Source organism: Podarcis gaigeae (assembly GCF_964106915.1).
Source record: "Podarcis gaigeae genome assembly, chromosome: 14".
Lineage (NCBI taxonomy): Eukaryota > Metazoa > Chordata > Lepidosauria > Squamata > Lacertidae > Podarcis > Podarcis gaigeae.
The window spans coordinates 53,273,784-53,300,503 of record NC_139690.1 but is presented as its reverse complement, the minus strand read 5'-3'; the positions used below and the strand labels follow the sequence as shown (position 1 = coordinate 53,300,503).

General features: G+C 48.1%; 3 protein-coding genes across 4 annotated transcripts in view; 1 reads left to right on the top strand and 2 right to left on the bottom strand.

Annotated features, from left to right (window-relative positions):
• Window positions 1-22: 22 nt before the first annotated feature.
• On the bottom strand, window positions 23-1,085 carry LOC310830921 (hemoglobin subunit alpha-1/2-like). Its single transcript, XM_083710762.1, has 3 exons — window positions 654-1,085; window positions 342-546; window positions 23-241 (listed from the first exon to the last, which is right to left on the bottom strand). The coding sequence occupies exons 1-3, from the start codon at window positions 746-748 to the stop codon at window positions 113-115; spliced, it is 429 nt and encodes a 142-aa protein (XP_083566888.1). The 5' UTR covers window positions 749-1,085; the 3' UTR covers window positions 23-112.
• Window positions 1,086-2,387: 1,302 nt separating this feature from the next.
• LOC310830960 (hemoglobin subunit alpha-like) lies at window positions 2,388-4,509 on the top strand. Its single transcript, XM_083710797.1, has 4 exons — window positions 2,388-2,605; window positions 3,077-3,882; window positions 3,992-4,196; window positions 4,304-4,509. Exons 2-4 carry the CDS (start codon window positions 3,788-3,790, stop codon window positions 4,430-4,432), a joined length of 429 nt encoding a protein of 142 aa, XP_083566923.1. The 5' UTR covers window positions 2,388-2,605; window positions 3,077-3,787; the 3' UTR covers window positions 4,433-4,509.
• Window positions 4,510-11,424: 6,915 nt separating this feature from the next.
• ADCY9 (adenylate cyclase 9) overlaps window positions 11,425-26,720 on the bottom strand; it is a 28,476-nt gene continuing 13,180 nt past the window's right edge. For both annotated transcript variants that reach the window (XM_083711286.1, XM_083711285.1), the window contains exons 5-12: window positions 26,480-26,582; window positions 24,502-24,710; window positions 23,833-23,992; window positions 22,500-22,648; window positions 22,027-22,068; window positions 20,910-20,951; window positions 19,726-19,767; window positions 11,425-18,464 (exon numbers count right to left, since the gene is read on the bottom strand). In XM_083711286.1, coding sequence (XP_083567412.1) covers window positions 17,273-18,464; window positions 19,726-19,767; window positions 20,910-20,951; window positions 22,027-22,068; window positions 22,500-22,648; window positions 23,833-23,992; window positions 24,502-24,710; window positions 26,480-26,582 — 1,939 coding nt within the window. In that variant the 3' untranslated portion in view covers window positions 11,425-17,272. The remainder of the gene's footprint in view (window positions 18,465-19,725; window positions 19,768-20,909; window positions 20,952-22,026; window positions 22,069-22,499; window positions 22,649-23,832; window positions 23,993-24,501; window positions 24,711-26,479; window positions 26,583-26,720) is intronic.

Here is a 26,720-nt window from a genome sequence, read left to right as displayed (position 1 = left end):
CAAGAAGACGCGAGAGATCAGGGAGAGTCAAGAGCAGGTTTATTGTGGGGTTTGAGGGTCGCAGGGCGGCGTCGAGGCGGCTCCTCTGCGGCGGGCCTGGGCTTCGTGGGGCCTAGCGGTACTTGGAGGTCAGCACGACGCCGACGCGGCCCAGGAACTTGTCCATGGAGACGAGGGTGCTGGCCTTGAGGAGCCCCTGGTGGTGGGCGGCGATGGCCACCAGGAAGCAGTGGCTCAGCAGCTGCGGGAGAGGCGGAGGGGGAGGTTAGACGGGGCCCCGGACGGAGCGAAGCAGGGATCCCGCCCACCCCGGAGTCCCGACGGGGAGGAGAGAGACTCACCGCGAAGTTAACGGGGTCTACGCGCATCTTCTGGGCGTGCAGGTCGCTGAGCTTGTCGAGGGCGCCGGCGATGTTGTCGATGTGCGCCACGGCCTCGCCGATGGCCGCCGCGACCTTCTTGCCGTGCGCCTTGACGTCGGCGGAGCCGGGGCTCACGTCCATGTGCGCGAAGTAGGTCTTAGTGGTGGGGTGCGCCGCGAACATCCTGCGGGAAGAGGAGGAGGAGAGGAGCGGGAAGACGAGGGTCCGACTCCCGCCCGGCCCGCGGCCTCGTCCCCGGGAGAGGGTCCATGCCCGACGGGGCGGACTTACCTGGTGATGGCCTCGGCGCCGATGTCCCCGGCGTGGGACTGGATCTCGCTCCAAACATGCTTCACGTGGCTCTTGTCGTCGTCGGTCAACACCATCTTGGCAGCTCAAAGTCTCGGGTGCCGTCGGTGCGCGCGCGGCCCTTTTATTGAGGGCGCCCCGCCCCGCCTGCGGCCTCTCCCTCGGCCTCCGCCCGTCGGCGCGGCGGCTTCTCCCCGCGTTATCGCCTCTTACGGCTAATGCTAGGGTGTGGGAGGGAGCGCACGAACAGCCTCCCCGCAATTCCCGCTGCCTCCCCCCAGACAGGCCTTGCCGGGCATCTACGTCGGGCTCTCCCTGGGCGATGACATGCCTCCTTTGCTAGTCCTGACACCCCCTTTTCGGCCATTGTTCTTTCCCTAGAACCGCGCGTGGCGGAGGCGCAGGAGGAAAGGGGAGGGATGGTGCCTTCCAGAAAGCCAGGATGAGGTCCTCGTCCGCCCCTCGGGGCTCCGGCCCGAAAGAAACCGTGTCAAATGGGTCTTTCCTTTGCTCAGCAAACCAGCCGGCGGCGGGGGCGGCAGGGTTCAGTTGAATGCGGACATTTTGTCCTTTGGCCTCCCCGCGAGATAGCTCTCCGTGGACTCCCGAGTAAACTTAGGAAAGGCATTGGAAAATAAAACTGTGGCTATCATCATAATGCCATTCCACAAATCTGTGGTACGACCACACTTGGAATACTGTAGACCAGGGGTTCCCAATTGGTGGCCCACCTCACCCACCCAGACGGTCCCTGACGCATACCTATCAATTGTCTGGGACATGCCTTTGTGGGGGGGGGGGTCACTCTCACTTTGCTGGAAGTTTGGCAAGATGGGTATTAAACAGATGTCCTTCCTTGTGCAGTATTTGGTATCCGGCACAGCAAATTACTGGGACCAGATTTCTTCGGGTGGGTCTCAAGGAACACAAACAGCAGCACAGCAACCAACACGAAGCCTCTAACATATTTGGCTAAATGATCTTTAAATTTATTCTATTCCTCTTGGTACTCCTCCTCCTTCTGGTCGCGGACTCTTCCGGTCAGGTCAGCTAGCTCCCAAAAGTCCATCATCTTCATCTGCCATTCCTCCGCTGTTGGTACTTCTTGTGCTTTCCAATTTTTGGCCAGTAAAATTCTGGCTGCGGTTGTGGCATACAAAAACAATCTGACTTCTTTCTTGGGCAATTCTAGACCTATTATTCCAAGTAGAAAGGCTTCTGGTTTCTTAATAAATGTATATTTCAAATTTAAATAAAATTACTTGTGAATATAAGATAGGCCTAGGATTTAAATATGTGATGTTATAGAATAATATGCTTAAAGTTTAAATGAAAAGGAAGATAGATGTTAATTTGACTAAGTAAATTTTATGTGAAAATAGTTTTGGAAAACTGCTACAATAATTTATATGGAAACTCAGCCAGAGGGATTTGAGGAAGTCACCTAACAAGGTTAACAAAGGTGGAATTAATACAGTTAAGATAAATGTTTCTTTGTTTGTATGTTTGATATTCTTTTTCTATTTGTTATAAATTTGGAAAATCAATAAAAAAGGGAAAAAACAAAAACAAAACACGAAGCCTCTAATCATTCCAGTTTTATACTTGAAATAAAAAGCTGGTTTAAGGAAGGGGGGGGCGGGGTTTCCCGGAAATAATCTACGGAGCAAGGCGGGCAAGGAAGAGCTCAAATGAAGAGTCACCACGTGCGGAGGAGTGGAGCCCTCAAGACTTTCCTGGAAGTTGAGGCCTTTGCCGCAGACTTAAACCAACGTGTGTCCCCCACGCCCTTCACCAACACAGTAGCGCTTATGACAGGCGTCCAGGGTGGGTTGCATGCACGCACCTGCATTCCTATCCACACGCACACTCTTTCCGTGCATGCTTATGGGCGGCACAGTGGGTGCAAAAAACGTCCGTGAGAATGCAGAACAGTGAGTGGCAGCAGAATTCCTGGGTTAAACTAACGCAGCATTTAAAAGAAGGGGGGCCCTTGCAGGATATTTGTCCCCTTCTCGACGGAAGAGTGATCCAAGGGGCTTGGCCGTGGGAGCCTGGCTGAAGGCCCCTGCGGAAGAGACTCGGAGAGGGCGGCGGTAACTCGGGGATGGCGCCCTGCGAAGCTTTACGGTATCAGTGGCGGGAAGCAGCGGGGGGGGGGGCAGGGGCGGGAGCGTGCATTTGGGGCGCTGTGCTCTTGCGGGAGACCACGACCCCCCAAAAACGGGACGTCCGGAACAGTTGTTCCACGGACCCTCTGGGTGGATTACGCTGGGGTCTGGGGACCCCCTGTTTACAGGAAATACGAGGGAGAGGTGACATGATCGAAGTCTATAAAATTACGCATGGCATGAAGAAAACGGGTAGAGAATAGTTTCTCTCTCTGTGTTATCACACTAATCTAGAACTTGTGGACACCAAACGAAGCTGAATGTAGGAAGATTCAGGACACAGAAAAAGAAGTCCTCCTTCACGCAGCACATGGAACTCTCTCCCACAAGAGGCAGTGACGACCACCAACTTGGAAGGCTTTCAAAGCGGATTGGGTGGACTGTGACTGGCCCGGGTCACCCGGAGAGTTTCTAGGCTGACGGGGGCGGCGGGGTGTTTCGCAGAAGCATACCCAAGAGCCCCCGCAAGCGTCAACCCTCCGGGGAAGGTGCCCAAAGCCCATTGGAAAGAAGTTGGCGCGATTTGCCTGGCAGGCGCCCGCGGGCTCCAAGTGGCCTCGACGGTGGTCTGTGGGTCCACCTGATTTGCCCGTCTGATGCATCGCCCTTTGAGCCTTAGCCGCCTCCAGCGGCAGTCTGCTGGAAAGGGAGGGATAAAAATGACCCATAAACGAATTCACCGACCTGGGGGTGAAGGGGGGGGGGCTGAGTTCTAAGCGCTCGAAAACAGGGAAAGAAACTGAGCCAGGCGCCACGCACGTCCCCACCGGGCCTCTTGCGCGTTGCTGGCCTTCAGCCAGCTATAGGTGCCCAAGCAAGGCCTCTCCTTGCGGCGCCCAGACGCAGCTGTGAAGGGCGGGACCTCTGGGTCGGAGGCCCCCTGCGCAGCGCCGATTAAAGGCTGGTTCCCTGCGCTCGCGGCGCCCAGGACGCCCCACTGCCAAGATGGGGCTGACCGAGGAAGACAAGCAGCGCGTGAGGGCCATCTGGGTCCCCGTGAGCAGACACGCCGAAGCCGTGGGCGTCGAGGTGCTCACCAGGTAAGTCCTCCTCGCCGGCTCCGGGACCCTCCCCAGGTCTGCCGTCCGTGGGTGGAGGCTGGAACCCCGACGGCGAGGCCGCTGGCCTGATCCCGTCCTCGTCCCGCAGGCTGATGGCGGCGCACCCCACCACCAAGACCTACTTCCATCACCTCGACCTCTCGCCGGACTCGGCCCAGCTGAAGGCGCTGGGCAAGAAGGTGGTGGACGCGCTCAGCTGCGCCGTCGAGAACCTGGACGACCTGCCCGGCGCCCTCGGCCATCTCAGCGAGCTGCACGCCTTCCAGCTGCGGGTGTCGCCCAGCAGCTTCGAGGTGAGTGCGCTCCCCGAGGCTGCCCCGGACGCCCGCTGCCCTCCCCGTCGGGCGACCCAGGGTCCTGCTCTCTCTCTAACGCTGGCGGTCTCCTCTCTCTCCCACAGTGCCTTAACCACTGCATCCTGGTGACCGTCGGTGCCCACAGCCGCGGCTCCCTCGACCCGGCGCTGCTCCTTTCCGTGGACAAATTTCTGGACAGCGTCACCCGCGTCCTGACCTCCTGCCACCGCTAGGCAGGGCAAGACCGGCTCGCCCGGGCGCCCTCCCCGTCTTCTCCCTCCTAATAAAGCTATGGGCTCTTTCAACTGCAGCGCTGCGCCCTCACCTCTCTGGGGGGCGGCTGGGGGGGGGGCTGGACGGACTTCGGAGGAGCCCTCGACGGCGCTCCCCTCGATGTTGTCCGTAGGGAATGTCACATTGCCCCGGGACCGGATGGTGAAGACTGGGTAATAAATGAGTTTATTCACCATCAAGCCTTTCCGTACCTCGGGGAAGTGGAGGACCGGCAAGCCTGCGGCTTTCCCCTCTACACCCCTGTGCTGAGAGAGAACAGAATAGAATCGCAGAATTGGAGGGCACTCCAAAGGTCATAAAGCCCAACCCGCTGCAATGCAGGAACTGCAGTAAAGGGGGCGTGGGATTTTTGTTGGGGGGTAGGCCTTTTATTAGGGGGAGCAGAACCTACGTTGGCTATGCATTTATGTTGATTTCTATTGATTTGGGGGGGAGGCCCTCCCTGCCCCCTCTTGGCTACGCCCATGAAAGGGAGGCTGCTCAACACCCCATCGTAGGTGTTCTTTGCTTCCACTCAATGATGGGGAGGCCAGCCCCCCCCCAAAAAAAACATCCGCAGGCCGAGAAGGGCGCAGGGAGAGGTCTCCGCGCAGGCAGGGGGGCGCCTCAGGCTCCAGTCCTCCGAGATCACGATAGCCAGAGCAATGGGGAAAGGCACGTGGCAAGGGGGGGGGGCGCGCTGCCTCCTTCCCTATCTGCACCCAGCAGCAGGCAGGAGAAGGACCCCACCCAGGCAGCAACAGGCACAACCGCTCAGGGAGGGGCAGCAGGCCTGGGGGGGGGGACGGGACGGGGACGACACAGATAAGGAGGCCAACCCTGGGTGTCAACTACTTCTCCAGTTCCGGGGCAAGGGGGGGGGGCTTTGTGCGAGGGTTGCAGGACCCCCCCCCCCAGGAAGCAGCAGCTCAAGGAGAATGATGGGGACCAAAGGCCAGTTGTGGCCGAATGCTGATGCCGCCGCCTTTCCAGTTGCCCCAAGAAGGTGCAAAGGCCAGTTTGAGCTTTGGCGCAGAGAGGAGAGGGGGCCGTCTCCTCTTTCCCCACGTCCATGGGGTGGGGTGGGGGCAGGGGCGACCATCCAAACCCCACCCCGAAGGGAAAAGCAGGGGGGGGGAGGTAAACACGTTTGGTTTTTAAAGCATTTTATTCATTTTCAAGAAAAGAATATAAACACAAATATTATCAAAATAATTGCCCCCCCCCAGAGCAGAAGACTATTATAGTGTCAAATTCTCCCATAAATCCATACACGTAGTTTGTGGGCGCCAGTCGTCAGAGAAGCTCAATTGAATGTTTTATAGAAAAAGGTGCCATATTTCAACAAAACCACCCATATCCGAAGCATCCATTCAGGGCATGTATTCTCTTAGCTTCTCAGATAAAGCAGTTTATACATTCTGCTTCCACTGTGTGATCTACAGGCGAGCTTCCTTTCTAGTCTCATGCTATAGGCAATCTTGCCACTACCAGAAAAAAAGTGGCAAGTTCCTCTTGTGATAATTTGAGTATATTCAAATATTATTAATAAACCTAGACATGGGTTGCAATGTACATCCTGGTTTGTAATTTTGCTTATTTCTGCCAATGCAGTTTCCCAAAATGGTTGCACAAATTCATATATCCATAGCTGTCAACTTTCAGATTTGAAAATAAGGGATCAGCAGCCTCACCTGCCCCGGGGACAGTCTACTGGATATCTAACAATTCGGGATAGCAGCGGGAAACGGCGCTGGAATAAGGGAATTTCCCCCCCCCCCCAAAGGGAAGGGTGACAGCTATGCACATATCCATGACATATGGAACAATTTCCATGCCTAGGTCCTTTCCCCAATTTTGCTTAATAGTCAAGCATTTTCAATGGCTATGTCAATGAGTATTTTCCATAAAACAGATATTATTTTTGGGGTGGGGGTGTTCAGTGATATTCAAAATCAGTTTTTTCAAATGTGAAAGCTCTAATTGCTTGAGATTCAGCTGTTGGGCTTGAGATAATATGTGTCACCTGATAAGCTAATTCACATTACAACCCTCAATTCTTTCCATAATTTGCCATGAGAAAAACATCAATTTTATATAAGTGAATCAATCTGCATAAGCATTTTTCTTTCCATTTCATATCCATCAGTTTTCTATCAACATGTCGAAGGAGGGGTGCAATGTAAAGGAAGTACGTAGAGGTGGTGCTGATTTTTATATCCAGGATTGCCAGATCTCCAATTCTGCTTTTGCAAATGGGTTTGTTATCATTACAAAAGTTTTGTTGTTATTCAAAAATGGGATGCCTGATATTCTGTGTTGCACAGGTTCATCTAATTTCAGTTGCATCCAAGTCTTCTCTTTTACACTGAATATCATACTGATGACATTCTATATATGGGCCACATCATGGTATGGTAGACCCATTTACCCTTCACTGAGAAAGCTGATATAATAGTTACCGTATTTTTCGCCCCATAGGACGCACCGGCCCATAGGACGCACCTAGTTTTTTGGGGGGGAAATAAAGAAAAAAAAATTTATTTCCCCCCCAGGTGCGGGGCTGGGGCGGGGGAAGCCCAAAGGCTGGGGCGTGCTGAGCTCAGCGCGCCTCAAGCTTCTGGGTGCAGGCTAGCTCTCCGCTAGCTGTGGGAGAGCTGTGCGACTTCGTGCAGCTCTCCCACAGCTACCTTCCTGAAGCTTGGAGAGCCAGAGGGGTCAGTGTGCACTGACCTCCCTCGCTCTCCAGGCTTCAGCGAAAGCCTGCATTCACCCCATAGGACGCACACACATTTCCCCTTCATTTTTGGAGGGGGAAAAGTGCGTCCTATAGGGTGAAAAATACGGTAGGCGCAGACCAGGTCTCTTGCTGTGATGACTCAGCTTACACTCATTTTTTTTGGCCATATCCTTAGAGTATTTGTTGAAATAGATAGGGTTTGAAACATTATATATATATATATATATATATATATATATATATATATATATGCTTTCGTAGATTTTCACGGGTACAGGAATGCAGGTTTTGGTGTCCTCGGGTGTCTTCCCGTGTAAAAGTTGGGGTGTCTAGGCGACGTTTCGACGAGGTCTCACTCGTCATCTTCAGGCTGGTGCTTTCGGCTTCTTGTTACTGGAACAGAGCGGGATCTCAATGTTTGAGTTCCTATAAATACTGTAGAGGGGGTGTGGTGTCTAGCCTCCAATGTTCTGGGCAGAGAGGAAGTTCCCAGGCTAGTGTGCCTTTTCTTCTTTTGTTCCTTAATTACTTGAGAGATACCTTGAGTGATTTCTTGAGTGATATCCTGAGTACCATTTAGGTGGGTCATTAGGTGTGGATTAGTTGCTAAAGTCTTTGTGTCTTGACCTCTTGAACTTTGTGAAGAGTTTTCCTGAGAAGATGGCTGTATTGCACTTAGTTGTGCTTTGGCTTGGCTTCGTGTATAGGGGCGAGCTGTGGTTTTGTGGCTTGTGTCAGCCAGATCTGTGTAGGGATTGCAGGGGGGTGCAGCATCCGGAGGTGCCACCATGGATTGGCTACTGGATGGTGTCAGTAATTCATCTGTGGAGAGGGTCTGGGTTTGGGTCTGGTGTGGTTGATTGGTGTTGGCGTTCTGTGTGCCTCTGGATCTGGTGTCAGTTTTTGTGGGGAGGGCTAATTTCCAGATGTCTGGCAAGCGGGATGTGTCGTCACGCTTGTTCATGTTGTGAGGGTGTTTCTCTATCTCGATGGCTTCCATGATTATTCTCTTGTGGTGATGTTCCGTGTTAAAGAGCAATTTTGCAGATTCCAAATTGCTCTTTAACACGGAACATCACCACAAGAGAATAATCATGGAAGCCATCGAGATAGAGAAACACCCTCACAACATGAACAAGCGTGACGACACATCCCGCTTGCCAGACATCTGGAAATTAGCCCTCCCCACAAAAACTGACACCAGATCCAGAGGCACACAGAACGCCAACACCAATCAACCACACCAGACCCAAACCCAGACCCTCTCCACAGATGAATTACTGACACCATCCAGTAGCCAATCCATGGTGGCACCTCCGGATGCTGCACCCCCCTGCAATCCCTACACAGATCTGGCTGACACAAGCCACAAAACCACAGCTCGCCCCTATACACGAAGCCAAGCCAAAGCACAACTAAGTGCAATACAGCCATCTTCTCAGGAAAACTCTTCACAAAGTTCAAGAGGTCAAGACACAAAGACTTTAGCAACTAATCCACACCTAATGACCCACCTAAGTGGTACTCAGGATATCACTCAAGAAATCACTCAAGGTATCTCTCAAGTAATTAAGGAACAAAAGAAGAAAAGGCACACTAGCCTGGGAACTTCCTCTCTGCCCAGAACATTGGAGGCTAGACACCACACCCCCTCTACAGTATTTATAGGAACTCAAACATTGAGATCCCGCTCTGTTCCAGTAACAAGAAGCCGAAAGCACCAGCCTGAAGATGACGAGTGAGACCTCGTCGAAACGTCGCCTAGACACCCCAACTTTTACACGGGAAGACACCCGAGGACACCAAAACCTGCATATATATATATATATATATATATATATATATATATATATGGTAATATTATTTTAACCAATCCAACCTACCCTTTCAAGAGATTCAAGGTCCCTTGTATGGTTTAAGTTTCTTAATTACTTTAGTTACATCTTCCAGCATTATTGGTGCTACCAAAGAGAGTTGGTTCTATTTCGGAGATTTCACTGTTTTAATTTATATGGAATTTAATACACCTGTGCAACAGAGCATCACATTTAAGAGTCCACAGGCATGGCATATGCACAGGGGGCGAGACAGCTCACACTCCCTGCCCCAACTTCAAACAGCTCAATGTTACAGGCATTGAATTTTCTCTTGCAAAGATAAAAGAAATGCCAGTTTTAGCTTTCCTTCACTCCCTCCTTGCCATTTTCTTCACTTAGCATAATATATGAGATATACCTATAAAAATTAAAAGTCAAACCAGTCAGTTTGCAGAAGAATGATGTTTCTAATTTCTTTAAGAAACTTAGGTTTCTTATTTGACTCCCTTGCCATCCATATTGTCTCTGTTTCCATCCTCCTCCTGCCTCTTCCTGTTCTGTGTATTGGAACTCCCAGCTAGTTTGGCTTCAGCCAGAATGGTGACAATGGCTGGATCTAGAGACGTCAAAGAAGCGATTAAGTTAAATGCGTTGTAAACTCATACAGGGAAATCAGGCAGGGAAAGACGGGACTCCACAGCGCCATCTGGTGTCACAGTCTTATATCGCATATACAACACTTTCCCTTTAGCTGAGCCCTATCAGTATTGCTATCTGCAAAATAAGTTTAAATGGGAAGCCCCATCTGTATTCCACTCCAGCAGCATGTAGGGTAGTATTTTTTGAGGTTTCTTTTTTTGTAGTGGACTTTCTTCCCTTCCATGTTAAATTCCGTTCCTTCTCTTGCTACTTTCTCAATTGCTTCTTTGAAGGAGGAATGTGCCATTTTCTTCATGTGCCTCCTCCATATGAAGTCCGGAGGGTAGCAACACGAGAACAGGGCCTTTTCTGCGCTGGCTCCCCGCTTGTGGAATGGTCTCCCCAGGAAGGTTCTCCTGGCGCTTTCATTATACACCTTTAGGCACCAGACAAAAACGTTCCTCTTTAGCCAAGCCTTTGCCCTTTTAAAATGTGTTGGGGGGGTGTTATTGGGTTGTTTTTGGTTTTACTTTGATTATGTATTTTGTGTTTTTATATTGCAATTTTATCCTGTGAACTGCCCTGAAATAATAAAAATTGTTGCTATTTTATCACAGGGTTGCTGTCAGGGTGTGTGTGTGTGTGTGCTGAAGCCTCATACATTCTTTGTATGCAGTTTGCATTCACGCTTAAAAGTTAACAAAAAGGGCTTTCATACCTGTTTTCCGGAGCTCCTTTCAGTCATAAATTATCCATTCTACTCCTATCCTCCCAGGACTCCATATGAAGTTGCAAGTCTGATGCAGTTTTAGTGAGTCTTTTAATGGTGGATTTGTGGCATATTCCTAAATCCAAAACTGAAGCAGGCAGTTCAGTAAATTTCGTAGGCAAGTCTTTCAATTCCATTTTTATTTTATCTCTAAAAACATTGAAGGCTGCATTCCTTTTTCCACTGCTAAATCTTTCTGCAATTGTTTTAGAAAATCATAGAAGGGCTCAAAGTCCTCTTTAGAAAGATGCGCAACTTTCAGAGCCATTTCTGATCTCATTTCTTCCTGACCCATATCTGATCTTCCGCTGCCAAAGTATCTAAAGAAAAATTGCTCGGAAGGTATTTGGGGCAAGGTGGGCATAGCCTTTTAGCATCCTGTTCTTTCCCGGGTACCCTTTAGCTTTCAGAGGTTTGTAACAGCTGAGCAGTGCAGGCGAAGGGTTGAAACTAGAAGATTTAACAATCTTGAATGATGACATCACCACCCTCCCCAGAAAAGAAAAATGGAATAGAACTGTCCAGAACAGCTCCTCTTTGAAATGATTTCCTAGCAACTGGTGGAAAAGGCCACGTTTGTGTTACTGTGAAAAGTGTGCCTGCATTTACACAAGTAGCAGCATTGTGCAATTCTAAGGGGAACACCTTCAGAAGCTGAAATTGGCTACAAGATACATTCACAGTGCCCAAGCAGAGCAGGAAAGGTTAGGGCAACTGACTGAAAAATTATCATTCCAATTTCTCCATCATATATATGACTTGCCCCCAAGCCATTTTGCTACCTTGAGTAGACAGATACATACCATCCTATGAGTCTGTCGCGAGGGCCGTGCCAAGTGATCACAAGTTCTTGGGAAACACATGCAGGTAAATCCAGCCCACTTATCCCTCGGAAGAACGAGCGTTTCCACAAAGTGGCACAAAGTGAATTGCGAAAATCGCTTCTCCAGATCCACCAAATTTAAGATGGCGCAAAGGAATCTCCGGTACAGGAAAACCGTTTAATATACAATTGATTACAGATCTGCAGTAACAAGTCAAAGTGAGTGTGTATATTTACCTTCTATATACATATAGTATTTCACACATACTTTTCTTTTTTTGTGTGTGTGTGTGTCTTTAGAGCCAGACGTATGCAGGCTATTTACAGTTAAGCTACTGTAGTGAAGGACGGCCTTTGGCACTCCCAGCAAGCAAAACTCTGTGAAGCCACTGCTTCCTCCCCCCCCCCCCGCCTGGTGTGGGGAGGGGCCTGCTCTTCCTTTCTGCAGTGAGGGCAAGACAATGTCAACCAGAGTAGTGGACGCAGAAAAGGAGGAGAAAGCTGGGTGGTTTTCTGCTCACACTTGCGCCCGCAAGTACAGAATTTGGGGCATTTCCCCATTGACACCAATACTGCGTGGAGGCAATATTCCAGGAAAGCCCTTCTTCAAGGCAGACCAGGAGCTGATAGGCACCTGAAGGACAATACTGTGGTTTGTGTGTTTCCACAAAAGGAGTTTCAAGTTGCTTTCATCTTTTGCCTCTCCCAAGTTTCTCAGCACACCAGGCTAAAATGATGAAAAATAGGGGAGGCTCGTTTGTGCATATCAAATACTGAAATAGTGTTGCATAGGCTGCCTAAAGGCTGGCACCCTTCTCCCCCCACCCCCCAGTAACTAGTAGTTTATTCAACACAAAGCCTCAGGGCCAGTAACAGCATTATCTCAAAACCAAATAAAAATATAAATACACATTAAAATACAACCGTACATGTCTAAAACAACCCTGTAGATACTGCTGGTGAAGAACACCAGGGTGAACCGTCTTGGATGGTTTGCAGAGGACGGACTCTCGTTCTCCACCAGGAGGAGCTTTCTGAGAAGGGAAAGTCAGGCTCCAAAGGACCAGCCCGACAGAAGGCCTCTCTCTCCAGCCTCCCCACCCAGGGCTAAAGAAACAAAAGGGTTGCTTTGCGTCAGCCAGGAAGAGAGAGCCAGGGGTGGCCTTGGACCCGCAAAGCTGCTTCCAGCATTTCCTGCTCAGTCACACCTGACCCAGGCCCAGGACTTGCCCTGTCCTACTGAGCGATTCTTTCCAGCGGCTCTTCGCAAGTATGCAAAGCCCAGGCCGGTTAAGAGTTTCTGGATGGTATTGCCATCAAAATAAGGAGTTGGCTTTAAATCATCAGGTCCTGAGAAGTGAAGAGCCAGGCTCCCTCTCCATGGCAGCAACCGGAGGGTGGGAAGAGGGGAGCATGCAGCCTCCGTGGCCCTAGAAGGGACCAAAGCCTTCAGCACCTCAGGGAACGGGCACCCTGGACAGAGGCAGAGGGAGTCATCCCGCGGAGACAAGGCCACAGGCCTGCCACTCTGCTTGTTTAGGTGGAGTTCCCCTCCCCCATCTCGTTAAGGCTTTGGGCTTTTTATTACTTCTGTTTGTCCTCCTGACGTTGAGGCAACAACCTTAAAGCTGCTGCCCCAAAGGGATGCTTTGGAGCCCTTGGTTTACTTTGCTGCAATATTTCCAGGAAGTCATGTTTGGCTATGGCTACTGCAGCAGCAGGACGCTGGCCCGGCCAGGCGGGAGAACGGCTGAAGTCAGAGAGAGGAAGGAAGGCAGGAGTGCAGCTGCGGTGCATAAACCAACCAGTATTTACACACGAGATACACTAGCCTTAGGCTCATTTCTAAGAGGAGAAGCTAATGCCTCAGAGACCCAGGAAGTGCCTAGAAGAAATGCTTTCTGCTTTGTGATGCTTCTCCCCAGGTAAGTGGGGGGATGGGGCATATTGCAGGTATAGGCATGAGGAGCGTGGGATGGGGGGGAGGAGAGAACGGGGAAGAGGCAGTAAAGAGCTCTGTGGGACACTCAGCAGGACACCAAGAGCTCCTCCTCCTACCAACTGGACCTGAGTGGGAATAAGTGCCCAGAATGCTGCCTCTCTGTGGGGCAGATGGAGGAGGAGGGGCTGGTGGCCACTGCCTTTCAGCTCACAGGAGGGGCAAGGAGAGGGTGGGGCTTCCAAGAGCAGCCAAAGTCACACAGGCGCATTTTCTTGCACACCCAGCCCTCAGATACCCCTGCAGCTCCTGTGGAAGAAAAAGGGAGGCCACCCATCTCATCATGTGGCTCTGCTAGGAAGCCAAATGGCAACAAACCTCCAGCGACAAGTTAAAAGAGCCTTTGGAGAAGAAGCCAAGTGCATTGTTTCTATTTATATATAGTCAGTGGAAAGTAAGTTCTAAATAATTAAGTAGTTATTTAGTCCTTAAAAGGTGCTTTGTCTCATTGATTTCTGTAGGACTGAAGCAGGCCTCAATGAGTGCGGTTGAATAAAAAGCCTCATTTACTGTTTTCAGAGACCTTGGAGCACGGCAGGAGAACAGAACTTGCTCTCTTTGGGGCACTTCCTTGTGCATCCCAAAACGTCGTTGCCAAGGAGTTGGCAGCAGAAGACCTAGGCTTCTGCAGACCTCGCCTTCCCCTGCCTTCGCCCTCCGATATTTCCTTCTGCCACCCGACTTCCCAGCCCAACTCCAGCTAAAATATCTGTTTGTGGTGTGAGCAAGGCCCTTTCAGTGCCGTCAATTAGCATCATTAGTTCCAGAGCCCTGGAAATAAGGCTTCTGCTGAAAAACCCCAAAATGACATCCCTGGCTCATGTCCAGCCCGATCTTCAAAGGAACAACTGCCTCCTTTGCATGCCACTGCTTGCTCCCTCACCAGGCGTGTGTATTTACCGCTAGGTAAATCATCTTGCATTATTGCTACCAATGTAGCGCTCCAGTTTTATTGCTATAATTTTAGGCATGGTGTGACGAACCGGTGGCCCTCCAGCTGCTGCTGGGATTCCCACCCGCCCCAGCAACGAGCCTGGCCGATGCGCAGGGGTGATGGGAATTGGAGCCTAGCAACATCTGGAGGGCTCCTTCAGGTTCTCCACCCTGCATCCACCAAGGCCTAAAGAACAGGCAACAAGCCTTCGGGGACCGTTCCACAGGCAAGCAGCAGAAGAGCTCCCTACTACCTCTGTGTAAGTATTTTGCCTGGCAAATAAAATGCTTTTGGGGAGGTATGTGAAAAAGCAATGATATGCAAGGTGCTTTGCAGGCAACGTCCCACTGCAGGAAACCCTGTTGTTGAGAGCAGCCCATGAATTCACACAAAGAGCAGCTGAGACGCTGCTATTTCAGCATCCAGGATGAAGCAGACACCAATCAGAGCCTTTAAAATTCAAGGTGAGCATACCTTTCATGTGCCCGGCCAGAGAAAGAGCAAGCCAACCCCTGCCCTATGACTAAAGACATCACCTGCCTGGCAAAGAGCAAGATACATTTTACAAGGGCCTGAAGCACCTACACAAATTTTTAAAAAATGAAATAAAAGACTTCAACCATTTGAGCATTTTTTACACTGCAAAGAGCTGGTCTTAGGAACATTCCCCCAAGATGGGGTAATTGCGGTCTTTTTACAAAAGCAAATACCCAAATTCCTTGTGGCTAGAAATCTGCAAGTTTCCAACAATTCTCACAACTGAGAGAAGCAGGTCACACATTAAGACAGTTGCCCCCAAAGCCTCTCATGCTCACAGGGCCAGATCCGCCACAAGCCACCATCCTTGCTGGCTATTATCAGTGTCCTTAAACTTCCCTCTTCTGACTTTTAGCTCTTGTTGAACCCCAGCTCTGTTCTGTATGCTGCAGATGGCCTGGAAACACCTTGGGACTAAATCAGCTCAGCAGTGGGGAAAACAGCAGTTCAGTCAAGAAACCAGAAGCTAGAATCCTGGCGATTACCTTCAAAAGTTTCTTTGATTTGACTGAGGGAAGAGAAGTTTACAAAATGATACTAATCTTCTGGAAAGCTCAACTCAGGGAACAGCCTCCTCCTACACATTTTATTCACAATTAAGTCCACTGCATACGCCGGAGTTACTACCTAGTAAATGTGCTTAGAATTGCAGCCACAGTGGAGGCTAGTACTGTACAGTACTTGGGGCTGAAGAAAGTAAGATTGTTTTTAACTACATATTGGGAACCGTTCAGCATTGTCCTCCTAGACCCAGCCTGCACTGGAAATTCACTAGCCCTGTCTTGGTTCAGCCCCAAAGGCTTTTATCAAAAGATGCATGTATTACAGTGCTGCTCAGTGAGGGTGTCGGAATGTGAGACATACAGAAGAGAGAGTGGCCCACAGAAAAGGCATTCTATGTGCTATCAAGCAAAAGCCCCTTTACGATCATAAATTCCAGGGATGCTCTTAACAACTGAGCCAAGAGAGAGAGAGAGACTGGCTTAGTTTTAAAGAAGATTAGCATGTCAACAAAATAACAGAAGTGACCAGCTGATGAGAATGGTCATAGTTGTCCATTTCACTCCAAAGGTCAGAACACAGGAGATGCTAGCTTTTTAATGGACCAATTTAGGTTGCAGGATAAGAAAGTGCAAGGGGAAGTATTCTATGAAACAACAAACTTCCTAACCCTAAAGTACTTTAACCCTTTCCACGTCTTCTAAACTTGCAAAAAAGTAGAACAGTCCCTACTTTATTCTGCATGTGTATTTGTGGGGCAGATTTATGCTTGGCTACATCACCTTTAGATGAATCACAAAATTTGGCTGCATTAAGAGTCAAACGCGTTTGACTCTTCATTCAGTAATACAACAGGAGTGAAAATGCAAAAAAAAAAAAAAAAAAAAAGATTGTCAACGGGAGTTCATTGTGACTGAATCCACACAATAAAGCGCCGAAGGCTTATGATCTCCCTACTCTTGTGCTTTTCAGCTCTGAACAGACTTCTCATTCCAACTCCCACAAAGGGCAGACACAATAAGGGCGAAATATGTGCCCCAACCCAGCCACGTCTGACAGCTTGAGTGCTGTTGGCACCAACTGTGCCTAAAGAAAGGCTGGACTGAGTATGCAGACATGCTTATTGGGCACCTGCCTTACAATTGGCACCACTCCTTACAATCCCTACCGTCCCCACAAATACAGAATTAAGGGGGAAGGGAGGAATAAGAAGGAAGGGAGAAAATCCCCTATCATTTATCATCTTTCTCTTAGGCCTGACCAGATTGAGAGAAAACCGTTTCACCCAAATGCTCAGAAGTCCCTCCTGGCAGAGGTCAGAAGCGAAACACCTGAGGCTGAGATTGGCCACGCTTCTGCCGCTGGAGCACTGTGCAGCCAGCGCCAATCCCCACATGGCAGAGGCCTGTGGGGTGAATGGCAAGAGACCACACGTCCCAGAACCCACAAGGGCACTTGAGTCTGATTATGGCAAGCAGAACAGCCCACGGATCACTTCAGGTAAGTGCTGGACTGCCAAGGCAAGCTCCCTGCTCCTCCTCCTCTTCCTCCTCCAGCTGCCCAGGGGGCAACTCTGCCAACTCCTCTCTCGCCTCACATCATCTTCCCTTAGTGGCTGTTTGTGTCAGTCAGGTAAACATGCATTTGTCTGTGTTTACATACAAAAGGCTTAACATAATAGGCAAAACATAAACAAAATAGTAGTGCCAGTGAGAAACAATAAAAATGATATAACCACGGCTTATCCATCGAACGTATGGTCAACTTTGTGCCTCTGTTCCTAGACAAGGAGTCCAGCAGTGTCTATCTGAAGGCACTTGATGTCTCATCTCAGCTGAAAAACTGTTCCAAGGGGACCTGGGGGGTGAGAGAGGCACAAAAGCCCTGGCACACCAGTGACCCCCTCGGATCCCGCTGCCAAAGTCAGATGACAAGAGCCGTCCAGCCACTCCCTCTCCTGCCCCCTCCTCCAGGAGAACACAGCCTGCTGAGAGCACGTGTGCTCTTGTAGACAGAGCAGACCACACAGCTCTCCAGCGCATCATACGCTCCGCGAGTTATTCAGCTTAGTCAGCTCACTGGTCTCACCGGGACCTGCTTCTTTGCAGTCGTTTTTCTCAACAGACTTACCAAACCTACGCCCATCCTCTGGCTTCACTGTCTCTTTTGGGAGATTCTTGAAAGAGGGGAGCCCGCCCTTGAGCTCCAAATTATGGTCCGAGACGTGGGGCGTCTTGTCCAAATTCTGTACAGAAGGCACCAGGTTGGTGATCTCGTCTGTCGGAGACCGCCCAATGCTGCCATCCACTTGAACACGGATGTCTGGAGATATAGATAACTGGTGGTGGGGGACGATGCCGTTGTCCATGCATTTGGGGTACAGGAAGGTCTTCATCTGCCCTTTGCCCTTCACGTTCACCGTCCCCCTGTAATCAAAGTCATACCCCATTTTGTTCAGGATGCGGTAGCTCTCTTCACTCACCTGGATGCGACACTCCACTCCGGTCGTGTCCATCCTGCTGGCGATGTTCACAGTGTCACCCCAAATGTCATACAGGAGCTTGGTGGTGCCAATGACCCCGGCAGTCAAGGGGCCGTGGTTGAAGCCAATCCGTAGTTTGAAATTGAACCACAGCATGTTGTTGTTAAAGTCATCAACCACTCGCATCATTTCTTTGGCAAATTCGAAGAGGGTTTGCAAGTGGCCGTGCGGGCTGTTGCTGTCTTGGCACTGGGACGTGTTCAGGCCAGAGGCGGCCATATACGTGGCCCCGATGGTCTTGATCTTCTCGATGTTGCTGTAGTCAGGCTTGCTCAGCAGCTCGTCAAAGTCCCCAATCAGTTCGTTCAGGACTCGGTAGCACTCCTTGCCTCCTTCGTAGTTCTCCTCGTAGAACTCGCTGAAGTTCACGATGCTGGCAAAGATCACGCCACCACTGTCGTGGTTTTTGGAGTAGCTCTGTGAGACTTTCAGCTGCTCCGCCACGTGGTAGGGAATGATATTCCGCAGCAGCCAGTCTGCCTGGTCCCTCATGCTCTGGATCTTGGTGCGGTGAAGGTCGGCTTCCACGTCTCCATGGTAATGCAGGCGGTAGCTCACTTCAAACTCACGGTTTAAGAACCAAACCAGGAGGAGGAGGAGGAAGAAGCCCAGAATCACTTCATGGCCAATAAGGTCTGCTGGCCGCCTGAAGTCTTCCAAGGTTGATCGGTAGCATGGATTCCTTATGGAACTGGAGTTGATTTTTTAAAGAAAATATAGACACACACACATACACAGAGTAAATGTAAAAAAGAAAAGAAAAAAGCATTTGTATGTTTTCTCTATTCTTATATTCCTATATTCTAATCACAAGCACACAACGTTACTCTATTTTAGAATGTTATTCTATTTTAAAATACGATTTTCTAGTCCCCCATGGCAACAGAGACAATTATGACAACTTCATATGCGCAGGACCAAACTAGACATTGTGTCATTCACACAATGGGACTCTCTTTATTTTGGAGTGGGGGGAGTGGAGATTCAGATCAGGACTGCTGTGGTGAGCAAAGATCCAGACCACCCACCCACACTGCCTAGTTTCTTTTTCAAAAATGTTTTATTGTTTTATTCATTTCAATGGGTATATTTCAAGTAAAACATAGTTGAATAAAACCTAAAACTCTTTTGAAGTTTTATCACTCAGATACAAATCATTTAACTAAATATATGCAAATAAAATACAAAATGAGCAAACCAAATAAAATTCTGTGCTGCCATCAAAAGGCAAACAATCGAATCCTTATTCTTCAAATATTTATTTTAGCTGGTACAGTGGTACCTTAGTTTTCAAACGTAATCCATTCTGGATGACCGTTCGAGTTCTGAAACGGAAAACTCAATACAGAAGCCGCATTTCATGTTTGACTTCCAAGGCGGGTTCAAAAATGAAGCATTTACTTCCGGGTTTACAGTGTTCGAAAACTGAAACTTTTGTCAACAGAGACGTTCGAAAACTGAGGTACCACTGTATACAGATTTAAGAGGGCCAATTGGGTCCTGATAGTATATCATGTTTCACAATTTTCTGAACCCTCTAAAAATCCCAAAATTCATTTGCAGGTTCACCACTTATGTCATGATGTACCAGTTTTGTTCCAATCCAGATTTTCTTCAATTGCTATTTACTTTCCCTCTCCCTACCACCTCCCCCCCCCCCATTCTCTCACACACATACATGGATAGTGTCACAATTAGTCACTACTTGGGTAAATCACATCATGTCCAGTTTGGTCCTCAGATGTCAAATAAAGTATTCTGTCAGACTTAAAGACTCATCCCAAGTTTTCATGTGAGAGTCTGTTTAACCTTCATCTGTCACAGTTATCTGCAGATTAATATGTCTATGACTGACTAATCTAACTGCACCACTCTCTACATTTCAGAAATATGAATGATCAAGCAAGCAAAGGAAAAACACAAAAAACTGGGAACTAGGTATCAATTCTTACCTATAGTTCTGTTCTAACTGAAGATGGGAGATTTCTGTGGAGCTGAAATCCAAATATAGCAAAACATCAACAGAAATGAATAGGAGAGGTAATAATTGCAGGATTTAGTGAGCTTAATCTACATTTAGAATTTCCATTTCTTAGTCCCAGGGATTCCACTGGAGTTTTACCTATATATAGCTTGGTGGCTCCAGACATTCACCATGAAGTGATGAAAATAATGAAGTTTGATGTTGATCAAGCCCTTAAGTGAAAAACCATTTGCTTAAGTCTGAAAACAGCTACTTCTGTTCTTGTCATTATTTAGGGTACAGACACATGGTGAGCATTTCTTCTCCTCATTTTCACTTCTGTGACACCACATATACCAGGCTTCAAAACTAGCACCGATGTAGACACACACTGCATTTTTCCTTTTTTAAAAATCCAGGCAACTGTTATATTTCTCTCGTTTATTTGGTATTTTTTTACAGTCAATTTGGTTGTTCCTGAGCTAAATTCTGAAGCAGGCTGCTGATGTCTAACTCTTTGGACATGGAGCTCAGTGTACAGTTGACCTTTTTTAGTGTTTCTAATCAATACACAAGCAAGGTTTTATAGCATACAGTGGTACCTTGGTTCTCAAATGCCTTGGTACCTAAATGCCTTGGTTCTCAAACGCTGAAAACCCGGATGTAAGTGTTCTGGTTTTCGAACATTTTTCAGAAGCCGAACGTCTGATGCGGCTGGCGGCTACTGTTCCCGGGGCGCCTGCACCAATCAGAAGCTGCGCCTTGGTTTCTGAACATTTTGAAAGTTAAATGGACTTCCGAAATGGATTAAGTTTGGCGCTTTTGTTTTTGCTATTTATTTTACATTTTTTGTATTTGAGGCTTTTTTGATTAATTTGTTTTTATGACTGTATGGAACCCAGTTCAGCTACTGATTGATTGATTGATTGTGTGACTGTGGAAATGGATAAAAAAACCCCATCCAAACAATGACTATCATCAGTGCAGGGATGGTTTTGGAAAGGACTTCCAGAACGGATTAAGTTTGAGAACCAAGGTACCACTGTAATAGTTTTAAATAACAGTTCTTTTAAAGCTTTCTTTTTTTAAAAAAAAAATTGTTATAGCACTTCATTTAAGCCTTTGAGGAGAGTGCAGAAAGTGCAAGGAAGACTGCTAGATGTTAATGATTACCTGATGTTCTGTGTAGAGTTGAAGATTTCCATGGAGCTGAAACTGAAATGCAAGAAGCACTGGATCAGCAAGAAAACTCACAGGCCACTATTCCCACTGCAGCAACAGCTGCTTGACAAAATGTGACTCTGCCCTGATGCATCAGTTATTGCATCAAGCATTTCTTCAGAAATGGGCAATGAGCCTCATGTATCTCTGCTGTCTCCAAGGTTGACATGTTACAGCTTCTTAGTCCGTGTCGGATAACCAGGTCTACAATATGGTCCTTAATGTGTTTAGTTCAATTGACATGAAAAGGCCATTTTAACACCTGCATAGTGCATGTTTTATGAGCATGGTGGTTGTGTAGAACCAAACGGGGGAAATGTTCTGGAAGGCCTGTAAACACCACCTTGGTAGCCAAGATAAATTCAGGACGAATTGGCAGTCGCTGCCAGAATCAGCTCACATTATGTTTATGCTACAGTACCCTAGCTAACAGGACCAGTGGTCAGGGATAATGAGAATTGTAGTCTGAAAAACATTTGGAGGGCCGAGTTTGCCTACGCCTGGCATAAAGGCTCTGCAGGCTGCGATGTAGGCTAGTGGAGTCTAAAAATGCACTGGAATTGGCCCTTCTGGCATTTTTTACATTCTTTTTTGGTATCCCTACATCAAACGACTCACACAGGCTCTCTTTTGGGCCTGTGGATCAGGACAGTGGTAGGGCAAGCTCAGGCTGGAGGCTCCAAGTGCCCACTGACCCAAAATACAAACTGGTCACCTTACAAATGATCTAAGTAAAAACTGGAGATAATTATCCTCCATTTGGCCATTTCCATTTTCCTTACACCAAACAATAACGGGCAGGATGCAAGGAACCTCAAATCCAAGCTTAAACCGAAAAGGAAAAGGCATAGGCATCCACCTGATGGCTATCATGCAGTAAAGCATGATGACTTCAGATACAGAGCTCCAGAGCTTCTCAAAGCCATGTGAATATAAGCAGGGGGTGGGGGAGAAGGAGAAAGCAATTGTTCAAGGTCTAAAAATGCTGCTGGTTGATATAAAGACTTAGGGAAAAGGCAGCCAGGCTCAGTAATAGCCAGAAACGAAAGGAAATCCAATGAATGCTTACCTAAAGTTCTTTACTGATTCAATATATGATTCCTCCACAGAGCTGAAACAAAAACGCAAGAGACAGACAACAACAAATCAAAAGCATGGAGAAGAAAAAGAACAGTTGCAAAAAACACCCCTCAAAAAGAGAAAAACGAAACACCCCTCCTGGCTGCCACTCTCCAAATCTCATTCTGGGCTGCTAGATACCCATTCTGACACGGAGTTATACACCAGCCTCAATCCTCCTTCCCCCCAGGGGTTAACCACATTACTTCACAAAACGTCAAAGTATACATCTGATGGCTAAAGTGGCAGCACTTCTAATCAACAAAGACACCTGGTGAATCTGCTTGCAGGTGGATGAGCCAGAAGAACACCTATTTCACTCCAGCTTCCTGATGATGCTCTCCAAGACTCTCACTGGGGAAAAGACACTGTCCCAACTCACAGGCAACAGGCAGGCAGCACCACTTTTCCTCCAAGGCTCACCTGTCAGGGCACAGAGGCACCCACAGCAAAACTAGCAAGACTCCTCCAACAAGAGTGGCCAGAGATGATCTCATCCAGGAGCTGAGCTGGCAGAAGTTACAGTACTGGACAATAGTGATGAGAATTGCAGAACACATAAACATGGTATACTGCAATAAACAGAAACAGCAGCTATTAGTCATATATGATCTATTGGAATGGGATGTCTAAGTAAATGCACAGGAATCCACTTTTTTTTCTTTTTTTAATGGCTGTGGCTGCGAAACCAAAATTTCACTAGTCATTATGCCTCCCCTCAGGGCCGGATTTAGGTTTGATGAGGACCTAAGCTTACTGAAGGTAATGGGGCCCTTTATATGTCCAGCTGTCCTTTGTCAACAACAAATTGTCACTGTTTATTGTGTTGAATATATGCTATATTTATGGACCTACACTGATGCTATATGTAGGTTTTATTTTATTTGTTTTTATCTTATATTTTGGAAATGTACATTCAGGTTTTTTCCATTAGATTTTTTTGGGGCCCCGGGAGAGTGGGGCCCTAAGCTATCACTTGTTTAGCTTACATGTAAATCTGGCCCTGCCTCCCCTCTTCAGGCTCACAACACCGCTCACTTCATTTAACGTACGTTGGCTTCACATGCAGTCGGCCTCTCCACTGCTGCCTACTCTCTCCTTTGAAGAATGAAGCACCCCACAGCCAGCTCACTGGAATTGGCGGCGCTGTGGGTTAAAGCCTCAGCGCCTAGGACTTGCCGATCGAAAGGTCGGTGGTTCGAATCCCCGCTGCGGGGTGCGCTCCCGTTGCTCGGTCCCAGCGCCTGCCAACCTAGCAGTTCGAAAGCACCCCCGGGTGCAAGTAGATAAATAGGGACCGCTTACTGGCGGGAAGGTAAATGGCGTTTCCGTGTGCGGCTCTGGCTCGCCAGAGCAGCGATGTCACGCTGGCCACGTGACCCGGAAGTGTCTTCGGACAGCGCTGGCCCCTGGCCTCTTAAGTGAGATGGGCGCACAACCCCAGAGTCTGTCAAGACTGGCCCGTACGGGCAGGGGTACCTTTACCTTTACCTTTAGCCTGCTAGGCACTTCCTTTCCCATCTCCCTCAGCACTGCTTCCAACTTCTCTTGGGAAGAAAGCAACCTGCACACTTTTGGGCCCCCAGGGAAGATCTACCCACCAACGTTTCTGGTAACTGAATTTTGAAAGAAAGAAGGAAAGCGAGAGAGCCAACTTGTGGTTCTCAATCTCGATCCTCTACCTGCTTCCTCCCAGGATATAGCGGGAGCACAGAAAAACCAGTCCAGTTATGGGATTCAGCAATGTATGACTTACATAAATGTTTGTTTCAAATTCCAAGCTGAAGTGTGAGAAGACTGCGACAGCGGGGAGGGAGATCCAAACGGCACCAATGAAGTGTCGCGGCAACCAGCCGGCAATCCCCTCCAACAACCGTTTTGTGCAAGCCATTACGTCCTCCAGAAAGAACACCATTCTGAAAACAACGCACATCCAAGTCAAGCAGTGTAGCCGCTTCTATCTATGACAGAACTGAGCCTAGAAAGGCAAAGGAGCGGAGGGAAATGGTTTTGCAAGTCTCTCTGTATAGCTGCCACTTCACGGGCCTCTACGCAAGGAAATGGCATGCTTGATTTCCTCTTAATCAGACTAGCAGCGGCAGCCCCGCCATTTTGCTGGATCCTGCTCTCTTCCCTTTCCTGTCATGTTCTCACCCTTAGGGTGCCTTACATGTTTAATTATGTCCAAAGTGACCCGTGGGTTTTGCCTGGCCTAGGGTGGACCACTAGTACAAATCTGAGAGTCCTGGCTCACCTCTAAGTGGTGAAGGAGGAGTCTGTTTTCCATACAACAGAGCTACGAAGGCCCTCACAGAACTCTCTGTCCCATTCTTAGCTATTCCCCTTTCAAACGCAAGAAGCAGGCCCTGCCTCTGCTGCTATCCTACGCGCCCTGTGAGAGTGATCCAGAGTCTGCCTCATTTACCTAATGGAGACGATAAGGGACAGCACCTCTAGCAGGATGGCAATGACCACCACAACCACTGCTGCAGGCGGGGGAGGAGTTGCAGCCATCCCATGCTTCAGGAAGCAGGTGACAGAGAGGATGAGGAAGACTGTTGTGGACAGCAAAACATCCAGAAGTGAACTAAAGGTAGCACTGGCGAAGGTCTTCACGGGGGTGTTCCTCATAACCTGTTTCAGATAAAGGCAAAAAGAACAGAATGAGACAGTGCACCAATATGTGGGTGCCCTCTTTCTTTCTTTCTTTCTTTCTTTCTTTCTTTCTTTCTTTCTTTCTTGTTTGTCTTTTAAGGAGAATCAAATCCACTGTGGGCATTTCTGTCAAATACGATGGCACAGACAGAGCTTTTGGGGGTAGGAGACAGAAGGAAGGTGTTACATTATTTAATAAAATGTATATACCACCTGTTCAACTGAAGACCTCCAAGCTATTTACAAAGAGCAATATAATATTTTTTTTAAAACACAGATATAAAACAAACAGTACAATTTTTTAACATATAAATAACTCATCACTGATTCTGTCCATTTGTATGCTTTATTTCCTTGGGTTAAAAAATTCTCTTTTTTACCCTCCTTTGGCCTTCCTTCAGTATAATAGGGTAAAAAGGATGTTTTTTTAACCCAAGGAAATAAAGCGTACTATTTCTGTTCTTCCCAGCAAGCTTCCCCCTCTGTCCCTGTCCTCAATCTTCTTGCTTTCCTTCCTTCCTTTCCTCCCATCCTCTTATTGCACCTCCACACTCCATCCTCTAGGCTCCGCTTTGCCCCAACTGTCACCTTTACCTGCTTTCTTGTTCTCAGCTTGGGAAATGCAGCCAGCTGCCTTTTCATTCTTCAGCTGTGTGCATTCCTCAGCTCTGACTGCATTGCTAGGAGCTCTCCTTCTGGGAGGCCACTCAGCCCAGCTGCCAGCTGCTAAGTTGCCTTCGGACAGTATCTTATATCCCAAACTCTCAACAGCAACTTATTGCAGTGCTGAATGCAGGGGGCAGCTGCAGCTTTGGGGTCTTCAAAAAGCCCTGTGAGGGGACTATTCACCAGAACCAGTGATAGTGTAACAAAACACGAGGGACTTCAGCAATGCAAATTTAGACTGGATATTAGGAACTACCTTACAAACAATTTAAGAAGAGGCAAAGCTCCCATGACTGTTGAGAAACTCCCCCAGGGTAACAGTGCATGTTCAGGATGGTTTAGGGATGGAGAACCTTTACAGTGTGAGGGACCTTTGTCCTATCTTTTGCCTACATAAAGGATGTTCAGGTGCTGTCACACAAAAGATGGAGCAGGCTCATTTTCTCCTGCTCCAGAGTAGGACTCAAACCCATGGCTTCAAGTTACAAGGAAGGAGATTCCGACTCAACATCAGGAAGAACTTTCTGACAGTAAAGAGCTGTTCAGCGGTGGAATGGATTCCCTTGGACTCACTGGAGGTTTTTAAGCAGAGGTTGGATGGCCATCTGTCATGGATTCTTTAGTTGAGCTTCTTGCATTGCAGGGGGGTGGCCAAAGGACCCTTGGGATCCGTTACAACTCTACAACTCTATGATTCTATGGTTCCTGCAACAGCGTATGGTTCTCTATCCTTAAACCATCCTGGCATCAAGTTCAGTAACTGCCCAAAAAGGAACCGAGTACAAACCATCACATCCTCCAAAACAACTCATAAAAGCTACAGACATGAAGGAGTTAAGCATCTCTCTCCCCTCCTACAAAGCTCCAAATGTATGTTCAGAAGTATGAATTCAGAACCCCGGGAAAAAAGCAACCAGGCTGGGTGAGATTAAGAGCAGAGGACAACGATAAAGCACCCCTCCCTCCACAAAACGCAACACTCCAGGACTACTTTTCAGTGAAAAATGAAAAATTAGCACTTCATTAGTTTGCTTCTCAGAGACAACCAGAACACACACAACACACAACACACACAAACACACCTCTTCTTGATAGCTGCTCCTATAGTTCATCTCCAATTCCTGATCCAGGAAGTTCAGGCTCAGTCTGTTAATGGGCGGCTTAAAAAAATAGTCTTTCATCAAGCTAGAGGAAGAATGGAAAAGAGTTTACTTCTGCACAGTTATCATTTGAAGAAACAATTCCTAATGTTCCATTTCCAGGTTACTTCTTGGTTGAGCAACTGCTCTTAGTCTCTCACTATTCGGTATCTGTGTCCACACA

Coding starts and splice junctions, on each gene's coding strand:
- LOC310830921 (XM_083710762.1), bottom strand. CDS start 748: ATGGTGTTGACCGACGACGACAAGAGCCACGTGAAGCATGTTTGGAGC. Junction 547..653: donor GGCGCCGAGGCCATCACCAG/GTAAGTCCGCCC, acceptor CTCTTCCCGCAG/GATGTTCGCGGCGCACCCCA. Junction 242..341: donor TAGACCCCGTTAACTTCGCG/GTGAGTCTCTCT, acceptor CCTCTCCCGCAG/CTGCTGAGCCACTGCTTCCT.
- LOC310830960 (XM_083710797.1), top strand. CDS start 3,788: ATGGGGCTGACCGAGGAAGACAAGCAGCGCGTGAGGGCCATCTGGGTC. Junction 3,883..3,991: donor GGCGTCGAGGTGCTCACCAG/GTAAGTCCTCCT, acceptor CTCGTCCCGCAG/GCTGATGGCGGCGCACCCCA. Junction 4,197..4,303: donor TGTCGCCCAGCAGCTTCGAG/GTGAGTGCGCTC, acceptor TCTCTCCCACAG/TGCCTTAACCACTGCATCCT.